Consider the following 24,696-nt stretch of genomic DNA (forward strand, 5'->3'; position numbering starts at 1 on the left):
ATGTCATTTATTAGAATAAATGGAATTAATAATGTAATAAGTACGCGTTTATCACATTTTGGTATGAAATTTGTGATTTTTTGTATCGCACCGTTTTCTGGTTTCAATTCAAATTACGGTAGTTTAAACAAACTTAAATATTGGCATTCCGTACAAATTATTTAGCTCACATATAATACTTAGACTTTATATCAATTTAGCATTAGTGCAGCATACTAAATGTACATCCTGAAGTGTATAAATATCAATAATAAAAATAAATGTTAAAAAGTATATAAAATAAATTTCGATACCACTGTTATAATTTATTTTAAACCATCGTGTAAAATAGAACTGACGTACAAGCTGCGCCATCTATAAATGAAATACTTGATAAAATGACGCCTCACAAGATGGCGTAGTTTTATAATTATATTTGATAAAAACTGAAGTAAGGAATACGGGTTTATTTTTATTTATTTATTTTTTTTGTATCAAGTTTAAGTGTATAAATTATTAAAACAAATCATAAATCGATGTTGCCTAAATGAATAATATTTTCGGAAAAAAAAGTGCAATATATACGAAACATAAAAAACAAACAATACAAGAAAACATTGCTCTAAAAAAGAGAAAACTCACAAGCCGGTGGTAAATTTCGTATTACGTACTAAATTTAACAATTAGATAATCCAAATACAGAATATAACTTTCGCAGCATATTTTATTAAAACAAAATATAAAATTTTACTAGCAAAATAAGCTATTCTATTCTCATTCTTTTTCATTCTCATTCGCTTTGATATTTGCTTTTGGTAATTGTTTTTTTTTCTTTTATACAGGGTAGGGTAGTAATATATTTATACTATGATTTACTAATAATAATTTTTTAAAACGAGTAGTTAATATTTTTTACAGAAAAAAATTCGTAAGGGTTCTAGAATTTTAGAAACAAATAAATAGATATATTTACTACTAATATAAGTGTTCAATGACATTTAATAATTTCATTCGCATGCATTAAGTGATCTACATTAATAATAATTCGTTTACAAAATATTTTCAACTGCAGTATTGAAAATTTGTAATATTGACCAATGTCAGACATAATATATCCTATTGGATGCCGGCCTTTGACAGAGGACTTAGGCACAGATGAATTAATACGCAGATTAAAGGTATTACAATTTTTTAATAAAGTTATATATATGATGTTAATGTGTATTTGGTTAGACTCTCGCGCATACATTACAAGCAATGGAACAAGATGAAGCTCAAAACCACCAGTATATTCCATTAGCAATATATCTTGCCGATGATTATTTCTTAACACATACTTCTCGTGATGTACAATTGCTTGTGGCATGCTGCATAGCAGACGTATTACGTGTTTATGCACCTGAAGCTCCATACAAGGACCAAGAACTCATTAAAACAATATTTATGTTTTTTATAAAGCAATTATATGGCTTGAAAGATCCAAAAGATCCTTCTTTTAAAAGATATTTTTATCTACTTGAAAACTTGGCTTATGTTAAATCGTTCAACATGTGCTTTGAAATTGAGGAGTGCCAAAACATATTTTGCCAGCTATTTGGAATGATGTTTAAAATTATAAAGTAATATATCAATTAAAATTTTTATATACTTAGATATATGTTAATTATATTACTTTATTTTAGTGAGGAGCATAGCAGTAAAGTAAAAAACTTTATAATCGATATTTTAAATCCTCTAATAACAGAAGCTGATAACTTTACTTTTGAACTTCTGGATTTAATTCTTATAAATATTGTTGAACCAAATAAATCTCAAAATAAATATGCATTTCAACTTGCGGAACAACTTATCTTAAAAACATCAGATTCTTTGGAACCCATTATAAAGATGGTAAGATATGAATGATGTAATATGAATTTGAATTTAATTAAATCATGTATCTTTTCGAATGTTTGTTTATAGTTCTTCAATCAAGTAATAATTATGGATAATGTTGATAAGAATCTTGCTATATCAACAAAAATATATGATCTTATTTATGAACTTAATTTGATTAATCCCAACATTTTGTGTTCTACACTGCCTCAATTAGAATGTAAATTAAAGTCAACCGTTGAATCCGAACGACAAAGTAATTTGTTTTTTTTAAATTAAAATTAATTTTTACTAATTATGTTTGTTCAACAGAGGTAGTTGCTCTTCTCGCACGTATGTTTTCTGAAAAAGATTCGCAACTCTCAAAAAAACATTCGGCACTATTGCGTATGTTTCTTGGACGGTTTTGTGATATTGCAGTCGGAATACGAGTTAAATGTGTACAGTCATCTATGCATTTTCTACTTAATCAACCACATTTGCGGGATGACATAATAGAGTGTTTAAAAGCTCGTCAACATGACTCAGATGAAACTGTGCGTTATGAAGTGGTTATGGCAATTGTCGAGACAGCGAAGCGTCAATTTAGAATTGTTGCTGAATCAAAAGATCTTTTACATGTTGTACGTGAACGCACACTTGATAAAAAATTCAAAATACGTAAAGAAGCTATGAATGGATTGGCTTTTATATACAAACAAGCCGTATGTGATGCAAATTACCTACCTGAAGATGTGAAGAAAAATGTCGATTGGATAAAAAATAAAGTTCTGCATGGTTACTATATGGCAGGAATGGAAGATCGTCTGCTGGTAGAACGTCTGTTAATAACATGCCTGGTCCCATATAAATTACCATCCATTGAACGAATGAAAAAATTGTACCATTTGCTTGGAAATCTAGACGACCATGCTACGAAAGCATTTATTGAGTTGCAAAAAAATCAAATGAAGACACGCAAAACAGTAAGTGATTGGGTGAAACTACATCAAACTAAGGATATCACACCAAAATTGCAAAATCAACTTAATGTCAAGCAAGCGATTATATGCAAGTATGTTGAAAATATATATAAAAAAATTGATTTTTAAATATATTAAATCTTATATTATCTTTTATTAAATATAAGATTGTTACCAGATCCCATAAAAGCAGCTGAATTTCTTACAAAGTTTAGTTCAAACATGCGCAAAGATCCCAGTTTGTTACGGTGTATGGAAATGATTTTAAAACGCGACGTTTCTTGTAAAGAATGTGCCGACACGATGTCAACCTTATTAAAAAAATTAGGTACACCTATTATGACAAACCTCTATTATAATACTGTGAAAATGCTTATTGAAAGAGTTGCTTCTGTTATGGTCGATAAGGAATCCATAGGAGTTTTAATTGGGTATATATGTCTAATTTTTATATTAAATATATTTTATATATTTTTTCTATTATATGTAGTCTTATTGAAAACTGCATGCAGCGTGGCAATGTCGTTGAGGAAATTGGCATTTCTCCTGCTGAAGCTGGCGAACGTGGTTTAAATTTGCTAAGCGTAAGTTGATTAAAGTTTCTCAACTGTATCATTTGTACACATATAACACATTTATTTATTTTGGTGTCTAGTATTTAATTAAAAAAAATATTGAACGTTTAGTGATAAAGATCTCTGACAGGTATTTTTACTGGTAACTATTTGTTGTGAATAGTTAATTAACTGCAGTGTGTCTTCAAAGAACTTTGAATATATGTAATAGTCATGATACTGCCGCATTATGTTCAGCACTTATCAATTACAAATAATTATGTTTTAAAATTGGTACCTTAAAAGATTTCATTATAATATAATTGTTTTCAAAATAATTAAATTAATTTTTTACTTATTATTATTTCAGATGCTCTCTTATGTGTTTTCCGCACATTTTTTTACTGAAACTACTCTTCGCCATATGATTTCATTATTAAGCTACGAAGAGGAATATGCTGCCCCACTTATCTTAAAAGCATTTTCTCATCTTGGTCGGTATAAACCTTTAGCAGAGGACAATTCATTAATATTGGAAGAATTGGCACCCATATGCAAGGATTTCGCTATATCTGGTACACCAAAGCAAGCTAAGCATGCTGTACGTTGTATTTTTATCAACAGCCAAACAGTGCCTTTAGTTGACATAACAACAGCTACTGCTCCTACTGTTCATCCCATTTTTACTGAAATAATTGAATCATTTCGGACCACTTTAGTGCCTGATTGTGATCAGAGACAGACTAAGGTTGTTACGCTTGGTCATATAGCATATAATATGCCACAAGCGTTTATGACGTCAATAAAAAATATGATAGCAAGACGGATCGTGAAAGAACTGTTAATCAAAGGTGTGGAAGAAGACCGCGACTGTGTTTTACCTGATGGTGATTGGTGTTCTGAAGAAGATTTACCGTATGATACGCGTTGTAAACTAGATGGATTGAAAACAATGGCACGCTGGTTACTAGGTTTACGTACAGATGAGCAAGCAGCACAGCGTACATTTCGTATGCTTACAGCATTTATAAATCAACGTGGTGATTTGCTTGAACAAAATCGACTTTGTCCAGCAGAAAAGTCATGGCTTCGACTTGGTGCTGCTTGTGCAATGTTAAAAGTATGTGAACAAAAAGGTGTTGGAGATCAATACAGTACGGAACAGTATTTCAATTTGTCTCAACTAATGGTAAGTAGTATTTGTATTTGTAATTATCCAAATCAAGATAAATTATTTATTTTATATAAAATAGCATGATCCTGTCGTAGAAGTTCGTGAGTATTTTGTACGAAAATTACACAAAGGACTTGGAAAAGGACTCCCAAATAAAAGTTTGCCTTTGGATTTTATGGGATACTATGTATTAGCTGCTGATGAATCTGATAAGAGGTACAAGAATATATAAATTATTCAAATTTTACAATATTTATAATATATTTAATTATATTTTAGGGTTCTCGATTTAGTCCGTAATTATGTTGAAACAGATGTTAACCGGAGACGTGAATATTTAAAAAATATAGCTACAACAGGTATATAAAAGTGCTTTACGTTTACAAATGTGTTTTATTATGTAGCATATAATATATTATATGTTTTATGTTCTAGCAATTGAAAGTGTAACGGAGGCGCAGACATTGTATATATTACCTGATTTTATGCTAGCTTTCGCAATACCAGCACTGGTACATGATCCTTTATACACAGATTATGAAGATCGTACACAACTTAAAATGGTTGAGAAAAGGTTACGATTCATAATAGAACCTTTAATGGCAAAACGCGATGCCTTTTCATATAGCTTTTATAAAAACCTCATTGAAGTAATGAAAAATAATCAGGATAGCATGGCAATTGATATAAATGATCCCAACAATTTGGTAAATTTTTTGTGAACTATAAACAACATATAAATATGTTAAATTAAACATTATAATATATTATAGAAATTGTGGGCTGCATGTGACCTTGCAATGTACATAATCAATTCGAAAACTGGACATTGTGATTCAGCTATGAATACTGCATTTTCGGTTGATATTCAACTGCCTGCAATGTTTTACAAACCACACAGCACGAATGACTTTCAAAATCAAAAGATCTATATTCCACTTGATATATATTCAATAGGAACAACAAATTCTAAAACTAAGCTTGTAAGTTCGACACATTCGTCTATTGCCACAACTCGTTTGGCTGAAAATATAATTACTGATCATATATCAATTCATGAAAATTCGTCATCTAATATGCAGGTAAGTTGAACACCGTATAAATGTATGTATACAAGTAATGAATAATTTCTGTATTTAAGGAGAATGCTGCATTATTTGATGACATTAAAAGGGATTCATCCGAACCAGCTACAAAACGACCACGTTCTGACAATGCATTACGTTCTAGCAGATCATAAATCTATCTTTAGAGTGTAACGTAAAGTCTTCAGAATGTAGTGAAGGTTGCCTCAGATTTAAAACTGATATTTATAAAAAAATATTTTTGTTATAAACGAAGTTAAATTTATGATGTATACTAATTAAACTATTTTGTAGTTATGTTAATAAGAGATCTGAAATTAGAAATAAGATATAAATATGTAGTACGTTGATATATAATAAGTATGTTCCATATAATTCTAAAAAAATCCTTATAAGTGCTTATATAAAGAAGTTAATTCTCTCAGTGCATTGGTTTTATTTAATAAGTAATGCATATAACCAAAACAAGCATTAGACGATTCCAAATGCAATATTTTTTATTAATGTAAAATCCATACGAATAAAATTAACAAATTTTATACTTCAGGGAAGTCATCGCAACAATTATAATTGAAGCAATCACAAAATTCAAATTCTAAAACTTGCAATAAAACCATAATGAAAGTTGTTTAAAAATTCTTTAAATTGACTTATTTAATTTAAAACTACTGTTACAATTTTTTTAAAAATTTAAAATATTTCTTATTTATTAAAAACATTTCAATAGAATTTTAAATCAAATAAGTTAAAAACTTATGAAATAAAATCATTATTACATTTACATTATTTAAACAACTTATTTTTTAACGGATAATTTTTTCTTTACAACCTCTGAAGCCTTAACACATACAGATACGTAAAAACAATTGTAAAATATAGTGATAGATTTTACAAAATTCATATAAAGATAAATCCAAATAAAAGTTATTGTTATTTTTTTTATTTGAAGAAGTTTATTAAATTTTAATAGGAAAATCAAAATACAAATATAAAAATATATTAAAACCTTGCTATTTTATTTTGCATTTACATAAATCAATTCTAGTTTTTAAAGCCAATTTAATTTATTTATATAGAAAAATGCAACATAATATTAATGGACGCAAAACAGACATTTTAATTTTAGACTTTCTTAACAATTTGAACAACATCTTCATCATTTAGCACATGCTCAATTCCAACTTTTTGTGGTTGATGCTTTACAGACGAACCCCAAACAAGACCACTGAAATACAATAATTTTTAAAATATTTTTATATTGGTAAATAATAATACACACTATTTAAATTCCTTAGCAATTGAGCGATGCAGTTTGTTGCAAAAATCCTCTATAGAAGTGTGTTCACTATGTAAAACAATAGGCGAACTGTAATCAGGCAGTTGTCCTTTAGGTTTTGTGTAACTAAAAAAAAGATTTTAAATTTAAAGAAAAAAAATATTAATTTTGATTTTCAACCTACATTCGCACTAATTTCAAATAATCCCACATCAATTCTAATAAATCATCAAAATTCCAGCGATGATGCGCAGATATAGGAACACAATGCGGTATCTTATATATAACATCCAATTCCTCAATAGAGATTTGATCAATTTTATTTAATAGATAAATGCAGGGGATGTAGATTCTATTGCCTTCTATTACGTCAATTAAATCATCACTTGTAGCGTCATAGCGTAATGTTATGTCTGCATTATGAATCTTATATTCAGATAATATTGTTTTTACCAAATCAGAATCTAATTCAGACTGAGGGACCATAGAGTTTAAATTGACACCACCTTTATCTTTGCGCTTAAAATATATATTTGGTGGTTTCTTATTAAGACGAATTCCAAACCCTTCTAATTCATGCTCCAATAGCTTTTTATGTCCAAGAGGTTTAAGGCAGTCAAGTACCATAAAAATTAAATTACAAGTTCGCGCAACTGCTATAACTTGCCGACCTCGACCTTTGCCGTCTTTAGCACCTTCAATAATACCGGGTAAATCAAGTAACTGTGATATAAAATGGTCAGTTTATTACAAGTTTTAATCAATTATATTTAATACTACTCGTCTTGTTCATTTATTTTTTACCTGAATTTTTGCACCTTTATATTTAATGCATCCTGGTACCGTTGTTAATGTGGTAAATTCATAAGCAGCTACTTCTGAATAAACGCCTGCTAAATTTGATAACAATGTTGATTTTCCCACTGATGGAAACCCAACAAAACCAACGCGTGCATCGCCGGTTTTTGCCACTTCAAATCCTGTTATAAAATATAACTTAGTTAAATTATTAAATATAAATTAACCTTATAAGTTAACCTTCTGAGCTAGCACCACCCCCGCCGCCTTTTGGAGATATAAGTTCTCGCCGTAGTTTCGCCAATTTCGCTTTTAATAGACCTAAATGAGCCGAAGTAGCTTTATTTTTTTGAGTTCTCGCCATCTAATCATTTCCACGGTTCAAGTAAATACAGGTTAGTTTTAAATAATATAATAATTTAACTGTAAATTTTGTTACTTACTTCAGCTTCTATAGCGGAAATCTTTTCCAAAATTGTACTCATTTTGAAAGTTTTGTAATTTTTAAATATGTATAAAAATATTTAACATTAAAGGCAATATTCCAGCACTCGCTAATATAACCCAAGAGGAACAGAAGTATTCGCGTGTAACTAAATAAAATAAGTAAAAGGTAAAAATATCATATGCTGTGCTGCCATATTGCAATAATTGAGCTCTTAAATTAAACTTTTAACCTTTTAATAAGATTCTGAAGATAATCGTATAGAGGTAATTTAAAATTTTAAGTTATTATCAGTAACGTTATAACATGACGATTACATAAATGACTACTTTAGCCACGTTTTTAATTGTCGTATTTCTATCAGTAAAGTCATTTTCGTTATTCAGATTTTTCTACACTGTTGTAAAAACAGTGATCAGCTGATTATTAAATGCGAGAGCGTCATTCAAAATTTTATTATATTTAATATCACATATTTATAACATTCATACGTTGTGTCGATGTTGTAGATCGCCCATCTAACTAAACTTTGGCAAGATTTTTATGTTCGAATACAAATATGTGTTACATTCGAATTTTGTCTGCAAACAAAAATTTGTGTATAAATTCGAAGTGAAAGTATAAGCAAAACTTTTGCCTAATGGCGTTTTCAATTGGTAAATCTGGGGTAAGCTTTTCAAGCAAGATTCACTTTTAGTATAATTTTCATTTTCGATTGGTAAATCTTGAACGAAATGTACATTCCTTTCTAAAACTTTAGATATTTTGGCAGAGTAACAAGTTTACCCTGAAATTTTTTATATGACTTGACAAACAAGGTGTAATTGGATTCGATATATGTATTTATGCAAAATATAAATGCCAACTAATATAACTACGAAAATGTTATATTACACTGAAAATGTTGAATTGGGCAGCAAAATTTGACAAATCGAGAGTAAATTTAGATTGAATTCAGATTTACCAATCGAAAACACCATAAATCTAATCAGTGTAGATTCAGACTACAATTACACTACAAAACACTTACAATACATCTGCAATACATATGGTAATTATTATCTTAATTATAATAAATATTGTAACATTGCGATGTTTATGAGCGTGCAGATGTAGACTTTAGCTTATATTATTTGAGTCAGCAATTTTTGTCTAAGAAAAAATTAATATTTACACTTCAACTTTCAGAGATTAACAAACAGCAAAACAAACAAAAAACTTAAAAGAAATTGGTTTTTGTTTAAGTTTTTACAATGCTTCTACATCGTGTATATAATACTTTTAGTAATATTTTTAGGATCTGCACATAAAAAGTTCAAACATCCCTGACTTTGTGCAATAAAATTTGACATTTTATGTTCTAAAAAGCTTAAAACGTTTGATTTAAATATTTTGTAACATATTTTGAACAAGACATACATTTTTGTATTCTTATTAAAACTTTCTACAAATCAATAAAATCCATTATTAGCATGACGTCTATAAAAAATCGTGACACTATTGCAATTACTGGTAAAGTAGACTTTTGTATAAAAATGCATAAACTTCATTCAAACATTGAAGCTATTTGGGATGTGTATGGTAAGTTTCATTATTGGTATTAATTGATATTTAATAATCAAATACAATTTCATAAAAACATTTTCCTAGGTATATTATTAAAAATAATAAAAGGCAAACTAGAAAGAGAGTACATATTGTTATTACGTAGCAATTCCGGTGGGCCAGTTTTACAAAGCATATTTTACGATTTTAACAACAAAATAAATTCGTTTAATATTGGTTGATAAAAAATGTTAAATAAACTATTACATGACTAATTATACACAATTATATTATAGGTTGCAATGTACGTGCAGTTGGTAATTTTGGCAACCCGAATTATTTTAAAATTTTTAAATTGGAAATTGTTGATTTGCCAAAAATTGACAAAAGTTTTCCACGTATACACTCAGTTACATCATTTGTTATCATGCAAGCAAATATGGAAAACTAAACAAAACATATATATTTTCTTGCTTTTAATAATGAAATACAAATAAATTATTATTACTGTTTAAATATTTCAGAAAGTACTTACTTAAATATCAATTAAAACTACATTTTAGTTTGTAAGTAAGTTAACAATAATCACTTCAATATTTTGACTCATCAGTAAGGTAAATTAATTAAACAAGTAAAAATTAGTTACTTCAAGATTAATTTAAATAATACTGTACTAATTACTAATTAAATTAAAAATAATTACTTAGATATCATAGTACATCAACAAACTAACAATAACGCCGCCAAAGAAAGACATCAAATAAGATAAACTTATTGGATTGGATTTTTGCTTTTTGTTTCTGAAATTAAAAACAATTATTATTGTTTTATTTCTTCAATTGAATATTATTATTTTTAACAAATAAGTATTTATTATAAAATTTATACTTTTGCAAAAAATTAAATATAAGCGTAAGTAATTAAAAAATAATTAAAAAATATATTAATATTTATTTAGCAAAGTTTAAAAACAATACTTACAGACATTCTGAATTTGATTTAAATGGTATAGGTGGACATACGCCGGGAATATTGCTATCTATGTACACCATAATAAACGAAAATATTCCAAAAACTAAACCGCAAAATAAAGGAAATAATTTCGTTACAACTTCATTTTCACTAATCCAGTTAGTCACTGAAAATAATTTAGACTGCACATTCAAAAAGATTTTAAACACATCTTTTTCTGTTTCGATATCTAAAAAAGAAAGCATACCGTTTATGTTTAAAAATATAATAAATTATTTTTTATTATAATATTACATTCAGCTACAAAATATTAAATTGATTTAATATATTTTTCATTTGTATATCGATAGTTTCTCAATCAGTTAACAAAGTAATAGATCCTAAAGCTGTTCATACCTATAATTGCTTTATTTAAGAACAAAATTCCAAAAAAATAATATTCCTGTGTTTTATTGAATTTATTACTTTGATAATGTAAGAGTATTAAAAATTTTTTGACTTTAATTGTTGTCTTTATTTATACTATGAATATAAGAATAATATAATTAAATATTAAGAATATATATTTTATCGAATACTAGCTTATAGCTTTTGTTGCCATTACTGTATATTGAGCTCTACTCTTTATTTATTGTCTTGTCAATATGTCTTTCAATGTCTTTTAAAACGATTAATATCTTTATAAATCAAATATAGTAAATAATTTATTTGTAAATAAAAGAAAAGACAAAGAAAAGGGAAATTTTTAAATAAATTAAGCTTGATGAAACACTCAAAAAAAAAATTCGAAATGTTAGCTAAAAACATTTTATATACGATATCATGACATTCTCTGTTATTTTTAATATAATATTTTATGTTCACACAATTCTTACACAAAATATATACATAAATATTTAAAAACAGTAAAATACTAACTTTGCTTTTGTTTTTAATTGAAAATTAAGACACGCGTTTAATCTATTTAAATGGTATAATTATTTTAAATGTAAGACGTAGTTTGAATTCATTACTTACTTAGATAAAAAACTACAAAATAATAATTACTTGTAAATACGTAGAGATGTGGTCAATTTTTAATTTTTTAATTTTATTTTCAAGATAAACGAAAAACATCAAGATTTTATTTTTTAAAAAAAGACATTTTTCTCAAATATTTCGACTATATTCTACAATTATCTTTTAATAGTATAAAGTGAATACTAAAATGACTATTGTACAAAGCTGTCATTTTTACTGAAATATATTCAAACATAAAAAATGGATTATTTACTTTATTATTTTTTTGAAAATATATATTTTAAACACATTTTTTATCATCTTCATTTGATTTTTTGTATGACTTGCTTATATATTTCAATACTGTCCAAAGTCCAAGTAAATTATTAAATAAAGAAAAAAACTATAATTTTTATGTAAGTATAACTGTATTTAATGTTAAAAAAATTTTTAATGAACATATAAGATATAATTTTAATAGCAACTAATACATATACATATATATTTATAGGAACAATGCACTATTTTAATTTCCATGAAGGAAATAATATATGTTCTTCAATATATTCCCAATATATTTATCTTTAAAAAAAAAGTTCTAATTTGTATATTTTATGTTCATACGCCTACAACAAATGAAGTTGTTTGTTTTGAATTTATTTCGGAAGTTTCATTTCTTTTTTTTCTAAAAATTACTCACCCAACATTGTTTCTTTTTAGCATTGGTAATGAAATTTTTGTAGTATAGTTCTGTAGATAAATATAAATATATATAAATATAAATATATAATAGTTAAAAAAATAGTCGAAATGTTTATTTTTTGCGAATTACCTTTAAAGATTTTTTCGTACTTTATGACGCAGTATTCAACCAGTGTTTATTGTTTTGTACGTTTTAACTATTTTCTCGTTTATGCATTCAATTGCACAGAGCTACCAGAAAACATTCAGAACACAAGTGCAATTATTTTAAAAAGCTTAACAAAAATTGTTCGCTACTTCTGCTTTCGTCAATATGTGTATTACAATCAATTAAAGCTATTTTTAATAATATTTACATGTACATACTATTGAAACGAAATCAATAAAATTTCCAAAAATAAATTATGAGTAAACAAAAACTTCTGAAATTAAGAATATAAAAGATACTATTCCAATTGTTAATTGGTATATAAAATAAAATAACTATTATAATACTAGCACTTTTTCCATGAGATTAGTTGACTGTATCACACAGTGTCCAAACTGCCAAAAATGAATTTATATCGAAAAACAAATTTGAAAAAAAATCTAAAAAAGTTAATTTCTTTCTTAATTAGTATAAAATAATATATCTTTGAAATTTCATTTAGTCTTCGTGACTAAGTTATAATTAAACTATTGTTAACTAATAAAATGACAAACAATTGTAATTGCTAACTGTTATACTAAATACGATAACTATTATAATAATAATATATATATTTTGCCAAATAGCAATAAAAAAGCTTAAAGCTGTTGAATAATTTTTCTTACAATTACATTAGTATATATATATTATATAATGGCTTTTAAGACTTAATTTCACAAAATTCAAATAAAATGTAAATTTATTTCCTCTATTTTATTCTATTTTAACTATATTATTTATATTTAGTTAGTGGCAAATAATTCTCCTTAGCAATGAATTATTCAGTATTGTTCCATTATCAAGCAATATAATAAAACTCAAAATAAATGGATTTATTAAAAAAACAAATAATTAATTCTAGCTCTTTTTATAATATGATGTGATGTGAATATGATGTAATGTGATTTATATTAAGTTATTAATACTATTGATATGGGTTGTGGGACTGCGACCGTCGGGTCTATTGTAAGTCTTAAAACCCTGTTGCGTCGATAAAAAAATAAGATAAGATAAGATGTATTAAACGATATGTTAATTATTTTTTTCAAATAATCTAATCTACAAATCAATTTAAAAAAATATGATAGATAAATATCGGTAACAACACATCTCATCAATTATGGACCAACTTAAACCCTAAAAAGTGGGTCTGGGATGAACAGAAAAGTTCTAAAACAGCATTAGATGACGGATGGAATTTTAAATAGACACATAATCACTCTGGATCAGGAAACCACTGTAATTAAAAAGAGGTAACATTTTCAATATCCTCATTCGGGATACTGAATAGACTCTAAATAAACATTGTTTGGATAGGGATACCTCTATTTTGAACAGAGTAACAATTATGAGCTTCTGAATACCTGTGGTGGCGAGTCACGTTATATAATATAGACATAAACAGTTAAACAACAAAATTATGTGGCAGGTTATACGAACTCTTCTATTTTATGCTTCACTAATCTGTTTAGGAATTAACACAATTCAGATCGAATTGATTTAGACCATTAATAAATTGAATTTGAGCCATTTATTCCACAAGAACCTCAAGCAGAACACAATTTCTTCTTTAGATGTGGTTTTAGGAAGTTTTTACTCATACTCCGACTTCGTACTAAGTATGGTTTTAATAACTGTTTAAGTAGTTTTTTGTATTTAATTTAGTTGATTTATATTGTGAACTATACTGGTTACAAATAATTTTGACCCAAATTTATTTATTTTATTTCATAGAATTTCTTTAAAGTATTTGTAAATAATTTACAATATAGCAGTTTTCTTTCACAAAAATCATTTAGCAATTCCTTACAAACTATTATATATGTAATGAAAATCATAAAATTAAATAAAAAGTTAAATTTTTATCAAAATAACATATATTTAAATTTAAACAATCAATGAAATGCTTAAACCAGGACTAACTTTCGTGAAAATGGATAAATGAAAAAGCATGAATTTGTAATAAAAAATTAAAAATATGATATTTTAAAATATTATAATATATTATAATATAATATTATATTGTGTATAATTACGTTATACAATAATTAATTTAAAATAATCATGAATATTAAAAATATTGATATCCAAAATTATAATATTATAATATTATAATATTATATGTTTATAATTTCGTTATACTATAATTAATTACAAATAATCATGAATGTTAAAAATATAGATATCAGAAATTATAATATGCTTTACTTCTCCCCATTTACTACAAAATTAATAATGATGACAATAATTATTTGAGTGACAATATAAGAGTCGTATTAGAAATTCAGTACAGTGAAGAAAGAAGCTACCGTATTAGACGATTGTAATATTTACAACATATATTAATACTCGTATATGTAGTTGCTTTACCAACACTAATCCAATTGCTTTTAGTCCTGCGCATGTCCAGAATTTATTTCTGAATTTACTGTATTGATTTTCACTGTTTTGAAAACAAATAGAACTATTTTGAGAAGAAAGTTTTGCGCTTAAAATTAAAAACATTTGAATTTACTTCATTTTTAAAAATTTTAAATACACATTTTTGTTTCAGCTTATATAGCAGTAGGAGCTGTTCGTTTGATATTTGATTTGAACGCAGTGGTTTAACAGATGACCACGAAAGTTTGTTTCCGTTTCCGTCGAAATAGCAAAAACTTAATTCCAAAATGAAACGCCAAAATGTTCGTACACTTTCTCTGGTCATCTGTACCTTCACATATTTGCTCATCGGTGCGTCAGTTTTCGATAGTTTAGAATCTCAGACAGAATCCAAGCGATGGCAATTTCTACAAGGTAACATAGACCTAAATTACACATTTTTTATTTTAAATTGAAATTTTTTTTAAAAAGCTTAAAAAAATTTAAACATTTTGCATGCAGAAAACAATAACAATTAAGTCTAAATGATTTTGATTCAAAATTATATAATGTAAATCGGTTAATGATAATCCTAATTGCTTATTAAACATACAAACACACGTTGTCACAAAAACACAAAACAATCGTAGCGGTAAAAAATAATTTCGTTAAGAAATATAATGTAACTGCCGAAGACTATCGCATGATGGAAATAGTGATTATTGAAAATAAACCACATAAGGCCGGTCCTCAATGGAAATTTGCTGGGGCTTTCTATTTTGCAACTGTTGTTCTTGCTATGATTGGTTATGGGCACTCTACTCCAGTAACGATTGGTGGAAAAGCATTTTGTATGGCATACGCAATGGTAAATATAATTTTAATATAAACTAATTTTTAAGCAATTCTATAATACTACTTCAAATAACTAAAATTATAAAAAACTTGCCTAAAAATGACATTCTTATTATTATTAAGCAAGCAGAGTATTTATTTTTTAAACAAGGGATTTGTGGTTTAAAAATTTATATTGTTTTTGACTAAATTTCATATGGAGAAGACTAATAACTTCTTAGTTAATATCTTCATCTTTGTTAATTGCCAAATCTTTTCATGTGGAAATACTTACTGGCCATTATATAATAGCACAAAGTGCTGTGAACCGGTTCTAAACCGAACCGGCTTTAAAGCCATCACTTCGTAATGTAATTAAATGCAAAGTCTAAATGAACCTGGCTTATTATAAAAATGAGTCTGTTTTTCAACGGAACCAATGGTTTCCAGTATTGAATCACCGCAAATTAGAAACGTATACGATTCATAGACTTAATTTCATGTCAAGAATGTAATATGTCACACACTAATTTCAGGAAATGTTAAAAGCAGAAACTCTGTTTATCAGGATAAGAACGTACAATATCGTTTAAAAAATCGTTTTATAAAACGATTTCAAGTTAAAACTTGAAATATATTAAAATTTGTAACACACTCAATATTTCTAAATTATAAAACCTTCATTAATTCCTGATAGGAATCGTTCTGCTACTGCTTGAAATGTTAATAGGATTTATGTGTACCTATAATCTTATGTACATTTAAAACGATTTAGAACTTAATTTTTTTTAAATATATTTGTTTAGGTTGGAATTCCTTTGGGTCTTGTTATGTTTCAATCGATTGGTGAACGTTTAAATAAATTTGCATCGGTGATAATACGTCGGGCGAAACGATACTTGCATTGTGCACACACAGAAGCAACAGAAATGAATTTGATGTTAGCAACAGGTATGCTGTCTTCCATCATAATAACAACCGGTGCAGCAGTATTTTCCCGATATGAAGGCTGGAGTTATTTTGACAGTTTTTATTATTGCTTCGTTACTTTGACCACTATTGGATTTGGGGATTATGTGGCATTACAAAATGATCAAGCCCTGATAAACAAACCTGGTTATGTCGCGCTTAGCTTAGTGTTCATATTATTTGGCTTAGCAGTAGTGGCAGCTAGTATCAATTTACTTGTTTTACGATTTATGACAATGTATATACATTATTAATTATATATAACATATTTAATTAAATTTTTACATTACATATAGGCAAGCTGAAGATGCTAAACGTGATGAACAGGATGCACAAAATCTGGCTGCAGCAAATCAACAGATAAGTTTTGACGGTGAATCCTCTTATGACATGCACGGCAGACTTTTAGGTAATTCTAGCTATACAAATGATTTTGATGAAACCGCATCCGTATGCTCTTGTACTTGTTTGGGTGGTACCCGCTGCATAAATCATGAGAATTTTGCTGATCCGGATTTTCAACCCACTGATATTGTTGAAAGTAATTTAAGTTTAAAACGCGCATCTGTTTAATATATTTTCTGATATATATTTTAAATATATTTTAATAAAGTTATTAACAATATTTTAATAAAAAGGATATAGAGATGATTAAAATTATTAAAAATTTAACTTTCTTTCATTATATATTCGAGAATATACCTAAGTTCATGCTTTAGACAATGGAATAGACAATAATTAATATATATTAAATAAATTCCATTCTACAGCCATGGAGTATGCAAGGTTCCCGAACCTTGGTACAGACAACATTCGCTCTCTTAATTTCATTCCATGCTCAGTCGCTTATTCCAAGCTTATCCAAATACCACCATTCATTCAATTATCATTTGCCACTCTTGATATGCCACAAATATGATACATTAGAAATGTTAACTGCTTGCTGATCTATCTAAAACTCGTCAAACACAACAATGAACTATAACATGGATATAACAATATAAAAATTGTTTTAAAAAAATGAAAACTAATATTAAAAACCTTACTATAAAGGTGTAAAACACTATGTACTAATAATGGTACTACAGGATAGACGTTTGTTTATACATACTAAATGTCAGTATATGCCCAATTGCCGAAAAAAACAACGACTCCTCCATTAGGTAAATGTAAAACAACCTGACAGTTGTAAACAGTATAAACTTGACAAATTGCTAATTTTGCAGAATGACAGCTCGGTCAGGTCGGTAAGAAAAGCGGCCCCGAAGATTTTTAATCTTCTCCTAGCTAAAGATGAGCACTGACACATGAGATGTAATACAGTTTCTTCTCATCCTCAGAGCCACAACCACGACAAATGTTATTATATGGTAAACCCAGTGTAATAGCATGCGTCTATATAACTTATATAATAATAACGATAAATAGATTTAAAAAATAAGGGGTTTAGGTATCTAGTGGAGCAGAGTACTACAGCCTTAAATGATCCTCTAAACAGTAACAAACGTTGAAGCCATTCCGCCTTTTGAATAAAGGTCACAATGTTTTTTTAATTGTAGACGGAAACAAGAACTCCTATAACAATATTTTTAATAAATATTTGAATAAGCTATTTCATTAAATATATATCAAAGTTATCACAAGAAAGTATTTATGAAGGACAATAAGAAAGAATGAAAGAGCATGGTTTGATTAATTTAGCCAACATTTAGTTAGTCTTATATTCAAACAACAATCAAATGAAGAATAACAATCTTTGCAAAAAAGTAATTTAAATTTGTATAGCATTTATTCTCCGCTCGGACAGGATCCGGGACCCTATTTATTTCTATCAGACTATTGATTTAGTTTTGATCAACATTACTTTTTAGTGGTAGAGATTATTAAGGATTTAATAATATGTACTACAAAAACTATGGGAAAATAATATACCACAGTAAAGTAATAAAACATTTATTCAAGTATTAAATGATTTTTATAATTGTATTTTAATTTTTTTAACATTATTTTGGGAGTCAGAATATGAAATATAATAAAATGCATATTTATAGTAATTATCTTTGTCTTTGTTTACACAACTAATAATATCAATGTGTAAATATAAGAGTTGTGTTTTGATAACATTTTTTTTCAAATTAAGTGTATATCTATAATATTTAATACTCCTTCACGTTTATATTTCCTATATTTATTTATATTTCCTTCACACTTTAATTATTTATATTTAGTTGGTGAGAGTATTTCAAACTACTTGTCAAACGCTTGCCTTCGGAGTCCTTCTTGGCTAGAATTCTTTATTAACTTCCTAGACCCTTCAGAATTTGACCCTAGATATAGAAAAGAATTTATCTTTGGTTAAGGAGAATATTTCAAAATAGAAAATTTATGTTAGGAGTTGTCCTGTTTTCGTATTTACTGTTTTTATAGACATATTTATTAAGTTTGCGTTCCTAGTTATATACATATATATATAAGAGTACATATTTATTTTTGGATCTGTTTTAACATCTTTTTGTATTTATTGCTTTTGTAGACATTTTAATAAAGTTTGTAACCCTAGTTACACGAAAGTACGTATTTATCTTGTCTTAAGAGCCTTTTTTATCTTTATTGCTTCTGCACATTTTAACTAAGTTTGTGTTCTTAATTATACGAAAGTATTTATTTTAATTTGGAAAGATTATAATAAAATATTTAGTAAACTTGCCTTAATATACATTTTTGTTTTATTGTTTTTGTAGACTTTTGCATTCGTAATCATATGAAAGTATTTATTGTCTTATTTTTAGCATTCAGTTGTTTTACTTTAAAGGAGATTTTTGTCTACTATTCATTATTTCTTTGGTTATTTTATTTTTTTAGTTTATTTTTTATATAAGCCTTTACAGATAATAAATTACAAATTACGACTACAACCACAGAAATGATAAATAAGATCCTGAAGTTAAAAAAAATTTAATTTGTACAATTTATTTAAAAAAATATATATGGTGTAAAAAATTAAATCTATAAAATAACGTTTTAATTTATTTGTATACCCATATAGACGAAATATTAATTATCGTAAATATTCAAATAATAATAAATTATTATTAAAGACAGAAAGAGAAAAATGGACATCATTTTATAGTAGAAAAGAGCAAGGTAGTAAGCAAAATGAAGAGAAATTTTAATTCTTGTTTATTATATATCAATTTATTCCGGTATTATATACAATTTCGTTCTTAATCGAATATTTGTTGATCAGAATTTTAGGTATATAGCTTAAACAAAAAATTTTAGATTTCACTTCATCCAAATTTTAAAAGGCAAATTTTAATAGTAACAAATATAAGTACATATCTTATTATGATGAATAAAAATTAATTTAATTATAACATTTAAAATAATTAACCACATAAAATGTCCATTTTGAACGAATCATACAATTCCAAAAAGTACTAAATAAATTTCATTTCTTGACGTACGCAAAAGTACCAAATAAAGCTGTTATCCTTGACATAAAGTAATAGAAGGAATGCGCTTCATTAAGTTGCACGGTGCAAATATGTGCTTTTTAAAATAGATTCAAGTAATCCTATATGTTAATTTGTAAAATATTTTGGAAGTCGTAGAATATTTCGGATATACATTTAATGCAAATATAAGTAAACAAGTAATAAGAATACAGTTGTAAATACTATATTTCAACTAAAAATATGTGTGTATATATACTTTTAAAATTCAGTATACAAGCCTCCCTCAACTAATGCCAAAATTTCCTTATGAATAAATTATTATTTTATCGATTAACATAATACGTTAGAGTGTACCGTGTAGCTATTTAAAACTATAAAAACTATTTAAGTCAATAAAACTCAAGGACCAATTATTGATTTTAAACCTAATTATTTATAAAAGTTTATAATGTAATTGGAAGTAAGGTGCATATAGTCATATATAATATATAAGTCAAGATAATATAATAGATTGTAAAAATCTGATAATTATCATTTAAGAACTTGAAAAAATCATCTCTAATGGAATGCGATAAGGACAGCGAACAATTGAAAATTTCACAGGATCCTAAATTTTCTGAAAAGCAGGAATCAATCGATAAAAATACTACAAAATCCTTAATATGCAGTAATACTAAAAATAATAATCGTTATGTTGCTCCCGTCGGAGTTCTTATTCTACTACTAACGTTTTACATCCTAATTCTTATAATTCAACAGAATTTTAATAATTTATATGCTATAAAATCAATACAAGCATTAACTATCGATAATAAAAACAATAAATTGTTGGAGAAAGGAAATGATAGTCCAATAAAATTAAGCACTTCAGATATAAATGAGATCGGTGTTTGTTATAGTTTGGATCAACTGTTTGTGGAAGATGTTGATATAAGGAATTCAGCTAAGTGCTATTTGAAACCCACAGAAAATATAAAAAAATGGAAGGATAATAACAATACCACTTTAAGAAGAAAAGCTGTAACAAAAGCCATCAAAAGTTCAAAAAACTCCAATGGTAAAAATGGGAGTACGCAAAAAATGAAAAAATCAGTAAAAGTAAAACCGATAACTAAAAAAGATCAGTCCAAAAATGAACAAAAAAATCAAAAAAGTTATGCTGCAGAACCAATTATATATATCTTCGCAATCGTTTTTATATACTTACTTCTTAAAGCTGCATCGGATATAAACCAACATTATAAATCGGTAAGCAGTTTTGTAGCTCTGATACTTTTTGTTAATGAATAAGAAATCTTCGTCCAGGTGGTAGAATAAATAGAGAGTTTTAACAAAAGAAATATTTTGAAAGCATAGAAATGAAGAAGTAAGTAAGAATATTGTCGCTTCAATCTAGAGCCAATTATAGCCTTTAAGCTATAAGCCAATTATGTACAGATCGGTATCATCACCAATAGAGTTGTAGTTAAGGTTAATTCTAATTTATTATTATTAGACGGATTCATGTCTAATGTATATATATCATAACGTCAATTGGCCATAACATTTGAAAATATGATATATGTTAATGTCTACTTTTTCCCCACAAAATATAAGAAGACTGTTGAGAACGTGGTATCGAAAAAAATATTGCCTTGGTGTTTTATCCAGGCGATTAGTCCTTGTCGTTACTCATAAATATAACTTCTTTTATGGTACTAGTCGTATAAGTAGGCGTACAGGGTTGACGGATGCAACGCGGGGGAAGAAATGCTCCACTAATTCTGAAACCATGTCCATGTTTTTCATTAGAAGAAGGCCGGTGTTTGAGCAAACACCTTCATTAGAACAAAAATACGCCAAATATACCGGACAGAAAGCGCTACAATTAATTTTTTTTTTGTTTTTAGAGTCTAAAAACTAAAAGAAGTATATAAATATTTTGCAAATTTTCTCTGCTGACCTAAAAGTTTTAAAAAGAAAACCATCAAAATATTTTGTTACGAGTACCACAAGGTTTTACGTCGCCTATAAGAAATTAATCATTTTTCGAGTATAAAATAAAAAAATAATTAATTTATCTTATATTTATATATAAAAATTCAATATTTTAATTCATAGAACTCAATAAAAAATGTAAACTTTAATTACAATAACAAATTAGATAAATAAGTATTAGATAAATTTAACAAAATTACAAAAAAGTTTCTTCTCATAAACATTTTCTATGACAAAACAAAATTTCTTTTCTCATATTTGGATTTTGTAAGTTCGCCAATACATATTTCAACTTAAAACCGGACTTATCTATTACAGAAGTACAGAAAATTTTTATATTTATTTTGAATTAATTATAAATAAAATTAATTTAAAAATATTATTTTATAATCCTATTTGCTTATATATTTTAGTTTCTTTTTTACAATTATAGCAATCTAAAGGAGACAAACGATTTCGTCGATGTTCTCTTCAATCATACGCCCAAGCCCACAAACAAGACCGTCGATTCTCCAAAGGTACTTCAACCAAAAATTTATTAAAAGTATAAATGTATGTGTGTTCAACCTAAATTGCCTGTTAATCTTTTAACTGTTTTAATAAGTTTAAATTTACAAAAAATGGTGTTTTATTTACATATTCTACTAAAGATAAACTATTTTTAAATAATTTGTAGTTTTAAATATTGTGATATTATATAATCGTAAACGTGTAATAATAATAATGTATAAATCAATGCATTAACTACTACCTTATATCTTAAGTATTCTTATCTAAATGTGCAATTACTTTTTATAATATACTATATAATACACTTTTCCATAACACATTATTTTATTATAAGCACAGCAACTTTTGTACTTTGAATTTGTTCCTTATATGCAAATGTTTATATATAATATAAATTTATACAACATTTTACGTACAATAAATAAATCGTTTTAAAAAGACGGTAAACGTCTTTCAATAGACTTCACTAAACAAAATTATGTCCAACTTATTTAGGAAAGTTAACAATGCAAAGCATTAGTGATATTCACGATCTCGAGTAACGGGATCAGTAATCGAGTAACGTAAGGGGTATACACGATCTAGCATAAAGAACTCGGTAACCAAGAGTAACATATTAACAGTACAAAGCGGTAGCAACAAAATAATTTTTAAGTACATGTATTTAGTTATTGACAATTGACAGTATTATCATGTTACTCGATTACCGAGCTCATGAATATCGCTATAGTAACAATACAAAACATTAACAACAAAATATATTTGGAATATATATATTTAGTGTAGCTGATTTGTACTGTTATGACGTTACTAGAAATTGGGAATACCTCTTATTTTGCATAAGAGATAGCGATCTCTGTAAACAAGTTACATAGTAAAAGTGCAAAATAGCACCAACATAACATATTTCAAGTAAAGGTAAATAGTTCCCGTCTTAGATTGTTACTACTTAACTCAGTTACCAAGCTCGATGCTAGAAAATGGAAATACCCATATTTATTTAACTGAGTTATTTAAAATAAAAGTATGTTAATATTTAAAATATACAAATAAATACTATCGACACTTTCTGGTAAATATTTTTTACATTACGTATGAATAATACTTGTATCTCATTAGTTTAACATTTGCAGATTTTATTTAAGTTTTTTCTTCATGCATATAATTTATATATATAGAACTGTGTGATTCTAATAAAAAAATATAACTATTTCTAACTGATCTAAAATTGTTGCCCTAAATATATATCTCTAATATACATATGTTCTTTCTGCATTTATTTTATAATATACTAGAGTACACTATTAAAATGTTTACTTATATGTCTTCTAATTTTAAAAAATTTGTAGTTTTGTATCTTGTATTTTTACAAATCTTATAAATGTCCCCTTATACTTATAAAATAAATATATTCAAACATATATATTAATGTTGTAATTTGTGACCTATTTTTTGTCTATAATAAAAAAATAATATACTATTATTTAAAATAAATGTGTTTCATTGAAATAATATGATTTGCTTTAATTTATGTACAACTATATAATTTAAAACACAAAATACAAAAAGTCAATATCTACAAAATTTTTTTTTTTTGTTGAATAAAGATGGTATAAAAGCCATACCACGTCTAACGGAAATGCGTTCGATTTCTGTTGATCGTTATACTATTGGTTTTCCGGAACATATAAAAATAGCTGAAAGTGAGATAAACTATAGAAATTTATTTTCATTTAATGATCAACAGTATGGAAAAAATTTAAGAGATTCTGAAAATTTGAACATAAAAGACATCACATTTCATAGACCTTTATATGCAGATGGAAAGGAATTATCCAAATTACAAGGTAATATAATTATTGTGTTCCTCTTATTATTCTAAAATTTAAATATGTATATGTATTGAATTTGAGGGACATTTAGAAAAATATAATATCACTATTTTCACTTTTTAAATCTCAAAGATTTAGTGAAGTAGAAGTATATGAAATTAGAACGCATATATATTACACCCCACGCATTCAAAATCTAAAA

General features: G+C 26.7%; 5 protein-coding genes across 12 annotated transcripts; 3 read left to right on the forward strand and 2 right to left on the reverse strand.

Moving 5' to 3' along the window:
* The first annotated feature begins 412 nt into the window (after nucleotides 1–412).
* On the forward strand, nucleotides 413–6,053 carry LOC119683457 (sister chromatid cohesion protein PDS5 homolog B-B). Of its 3 annotated transcripts, none has more exons than XM_038097137.1 (14): nucleotides 413–430; nucleotides 1,052–1,157; nucleotides 1,213–1,598; nucleotides 1,662–1,869; nucleotides 1,942–2,110; nucleotides 2,167–2,908; nucleotides 2,984–3,247; nucleotides 3,307–3,400; nucleotides 3,741–4,559; nucleotides 4,624–4,760; nucleotides 4,824–4,903; nucleotides 4,980–5,251; nucleotides 5,318–5,626; nucleotides 5,686–6,053. In XM_038097137.1, exons 2-14 carry the CDS (start codon nucleotides 1,077–1,079, stop codon nucleotides 5,782–5,784), a joined length of 3,660 nt encoding a protein of 1,219 aa, XP_037953065.1. In that variant the 5' UTR covers nucleotides 413–430; nucleotides 1,052–1,076; the 3' UTR covers nucleotides 5,785–6,053. The 3 variants fall into 3 exon arrangements, with proteins under 3 accessions (XP_037953065.1, XP_037953062.1, XP_037953064.1); XM_038097134.1 differs by lacking the exon at nucleotides 413–430 and adding an exon at nucleotides 559–630; XM_038097136.1 differs by lacking the exon at nucleotides 413–430 and adding an exon at nucleotides 720–794.
* Nucleotides 6,054–6,571: 518 nt separating this feature from the next.
* Nucleotides 6,572–8,316, reverse strand: LOC119683458 (GTP-binding protein 128up). Its single transcript, XM_038097138.1, has 6 exons — nucleotides 8,147–8,316; nucleotides 7,944–8,067; nucleotides 7,710–7,885; nucleotides 7,090–7,628; nucleotides 6,909–7,031; nucleotides 6,572–6,854 (listed from the first exon to the last, which is right to left on the reverse strand). The coding sequence occupies exons 1-6, from the start codon at nucleotides 8,186–8,188 to the stop codon at nucleotides 6,752–6,754; spliced, it is 1,107 nt and encodes a 368-aa protein (XP_037953066.1). The 5' UTR covers nucleotides 8,189–8,316; the 3' UTR covers nucleotides 6,572–6,751.
* A 1,244-nt stretch (nucleotides 8,317–9,560) lies between these two features.
* On the forward strand, nucleotides 9,561–17,317 carry LOC119683459 (two pore potassium channel protein sup-9). Of its 6 annotated transcripts, none has more exons than XM_038097139.1 (6): nucleotides 9,561–9,729; nucleotides 13,642–13,806; nucleotides 15,108–15,349; nucleotides 15,565–15,782; nucleotides 16,555–16,955; nucleotides 17,014–17,317. In XM_038097139.1, exons 3-6 carry the CDS (start codon nucleotides 15,223–15,225, stop codon nucleotides 17,288–17,290), a joined length of 1,023 nt encoding a protein of 340 aa, XP_037953067.1. In that variant the 5' UTR covers nucleotides 9,561–9,729; nucleotides 13,642–13,806; nucleotides 15,108–15,222; the 3' UTR covers nucleotides 17,291–17,317. The 6 variants fall into 6 exon arrangements, with proteins under 6 accessions (XP_037953067.1, XP_037953068.1, XP_037953070.1 ...); XM_038097142.1 differs by having other exon boundaries at nucleotides 9,575–9,660; XM_038097140.1 differs by lacking the exon at nucleotides 13,642–13,806.
* On the reverse strand, nucleotides 10,264–12,957 carry LOC119683461. The gene is made up of 5 exons (XM_038097145.1): nucleotides 12,862–12,957; nucleotides 12,497–12,731; nucleotides 12,365–12,414; nucleotides 10,675–10,894; nucleotides 10,264–10,493 (listed from the first exon to the last, which is right to left on the reverse strand). Exons 3-5 carry the CDS (start codon nucleotides 12,369–12,371, stop codon nucleotides 10,397–10,399), a joined length of 324 nt encoding a protein of 107 aa, XP_037953073.1. The 5' UTR covers nucleotides 12,372–12,414; nucleotides 12,497–12,731; nucleotides 12,862–12,957; the 3' UTR covers nucleotides 10,264–10,396.
* Nucleotides 17,318–20,635: 3,318 nt separating the features above from the next.
* On the forward strand, nucleotides 20,636–22,799 carry LOC119674529. Its single transcript, XM_038085672.1, has 2 exons — nucleotides 20,636–21,423; nucleotides 22,586–22,799. The coding sequence occupies exons 1-2, from the start codon at nucleotides 20,737–20,739 to the stop codon at nucleotides 22,700–22,702; spliced, it is 804 nt and encodes a 267-aa protein (XP_037941600.1). The 5' UTR covers nucleotides 20,636–20,736; the 3' UTR covers nucleotides 22,703–22,799.
* Nucleotides 22,800–24,696: the final 1,897 nt, after the last annotated feature.

Source organism: Teleopsis dalmanni, chromosome 2 (assembly GCF_002237135.1).
Source record: "Teleopsis dalmanni isolate 2A chromosome 2, ASM223713v2, whole genome shotgun sequence".
NCBI classification, from domain to species: Eukaryota; Metazoa; Arthropoda; class Insecta; order Diptera; family Diopsidae; genus Teleopsis; species Teleopsis dalmanni.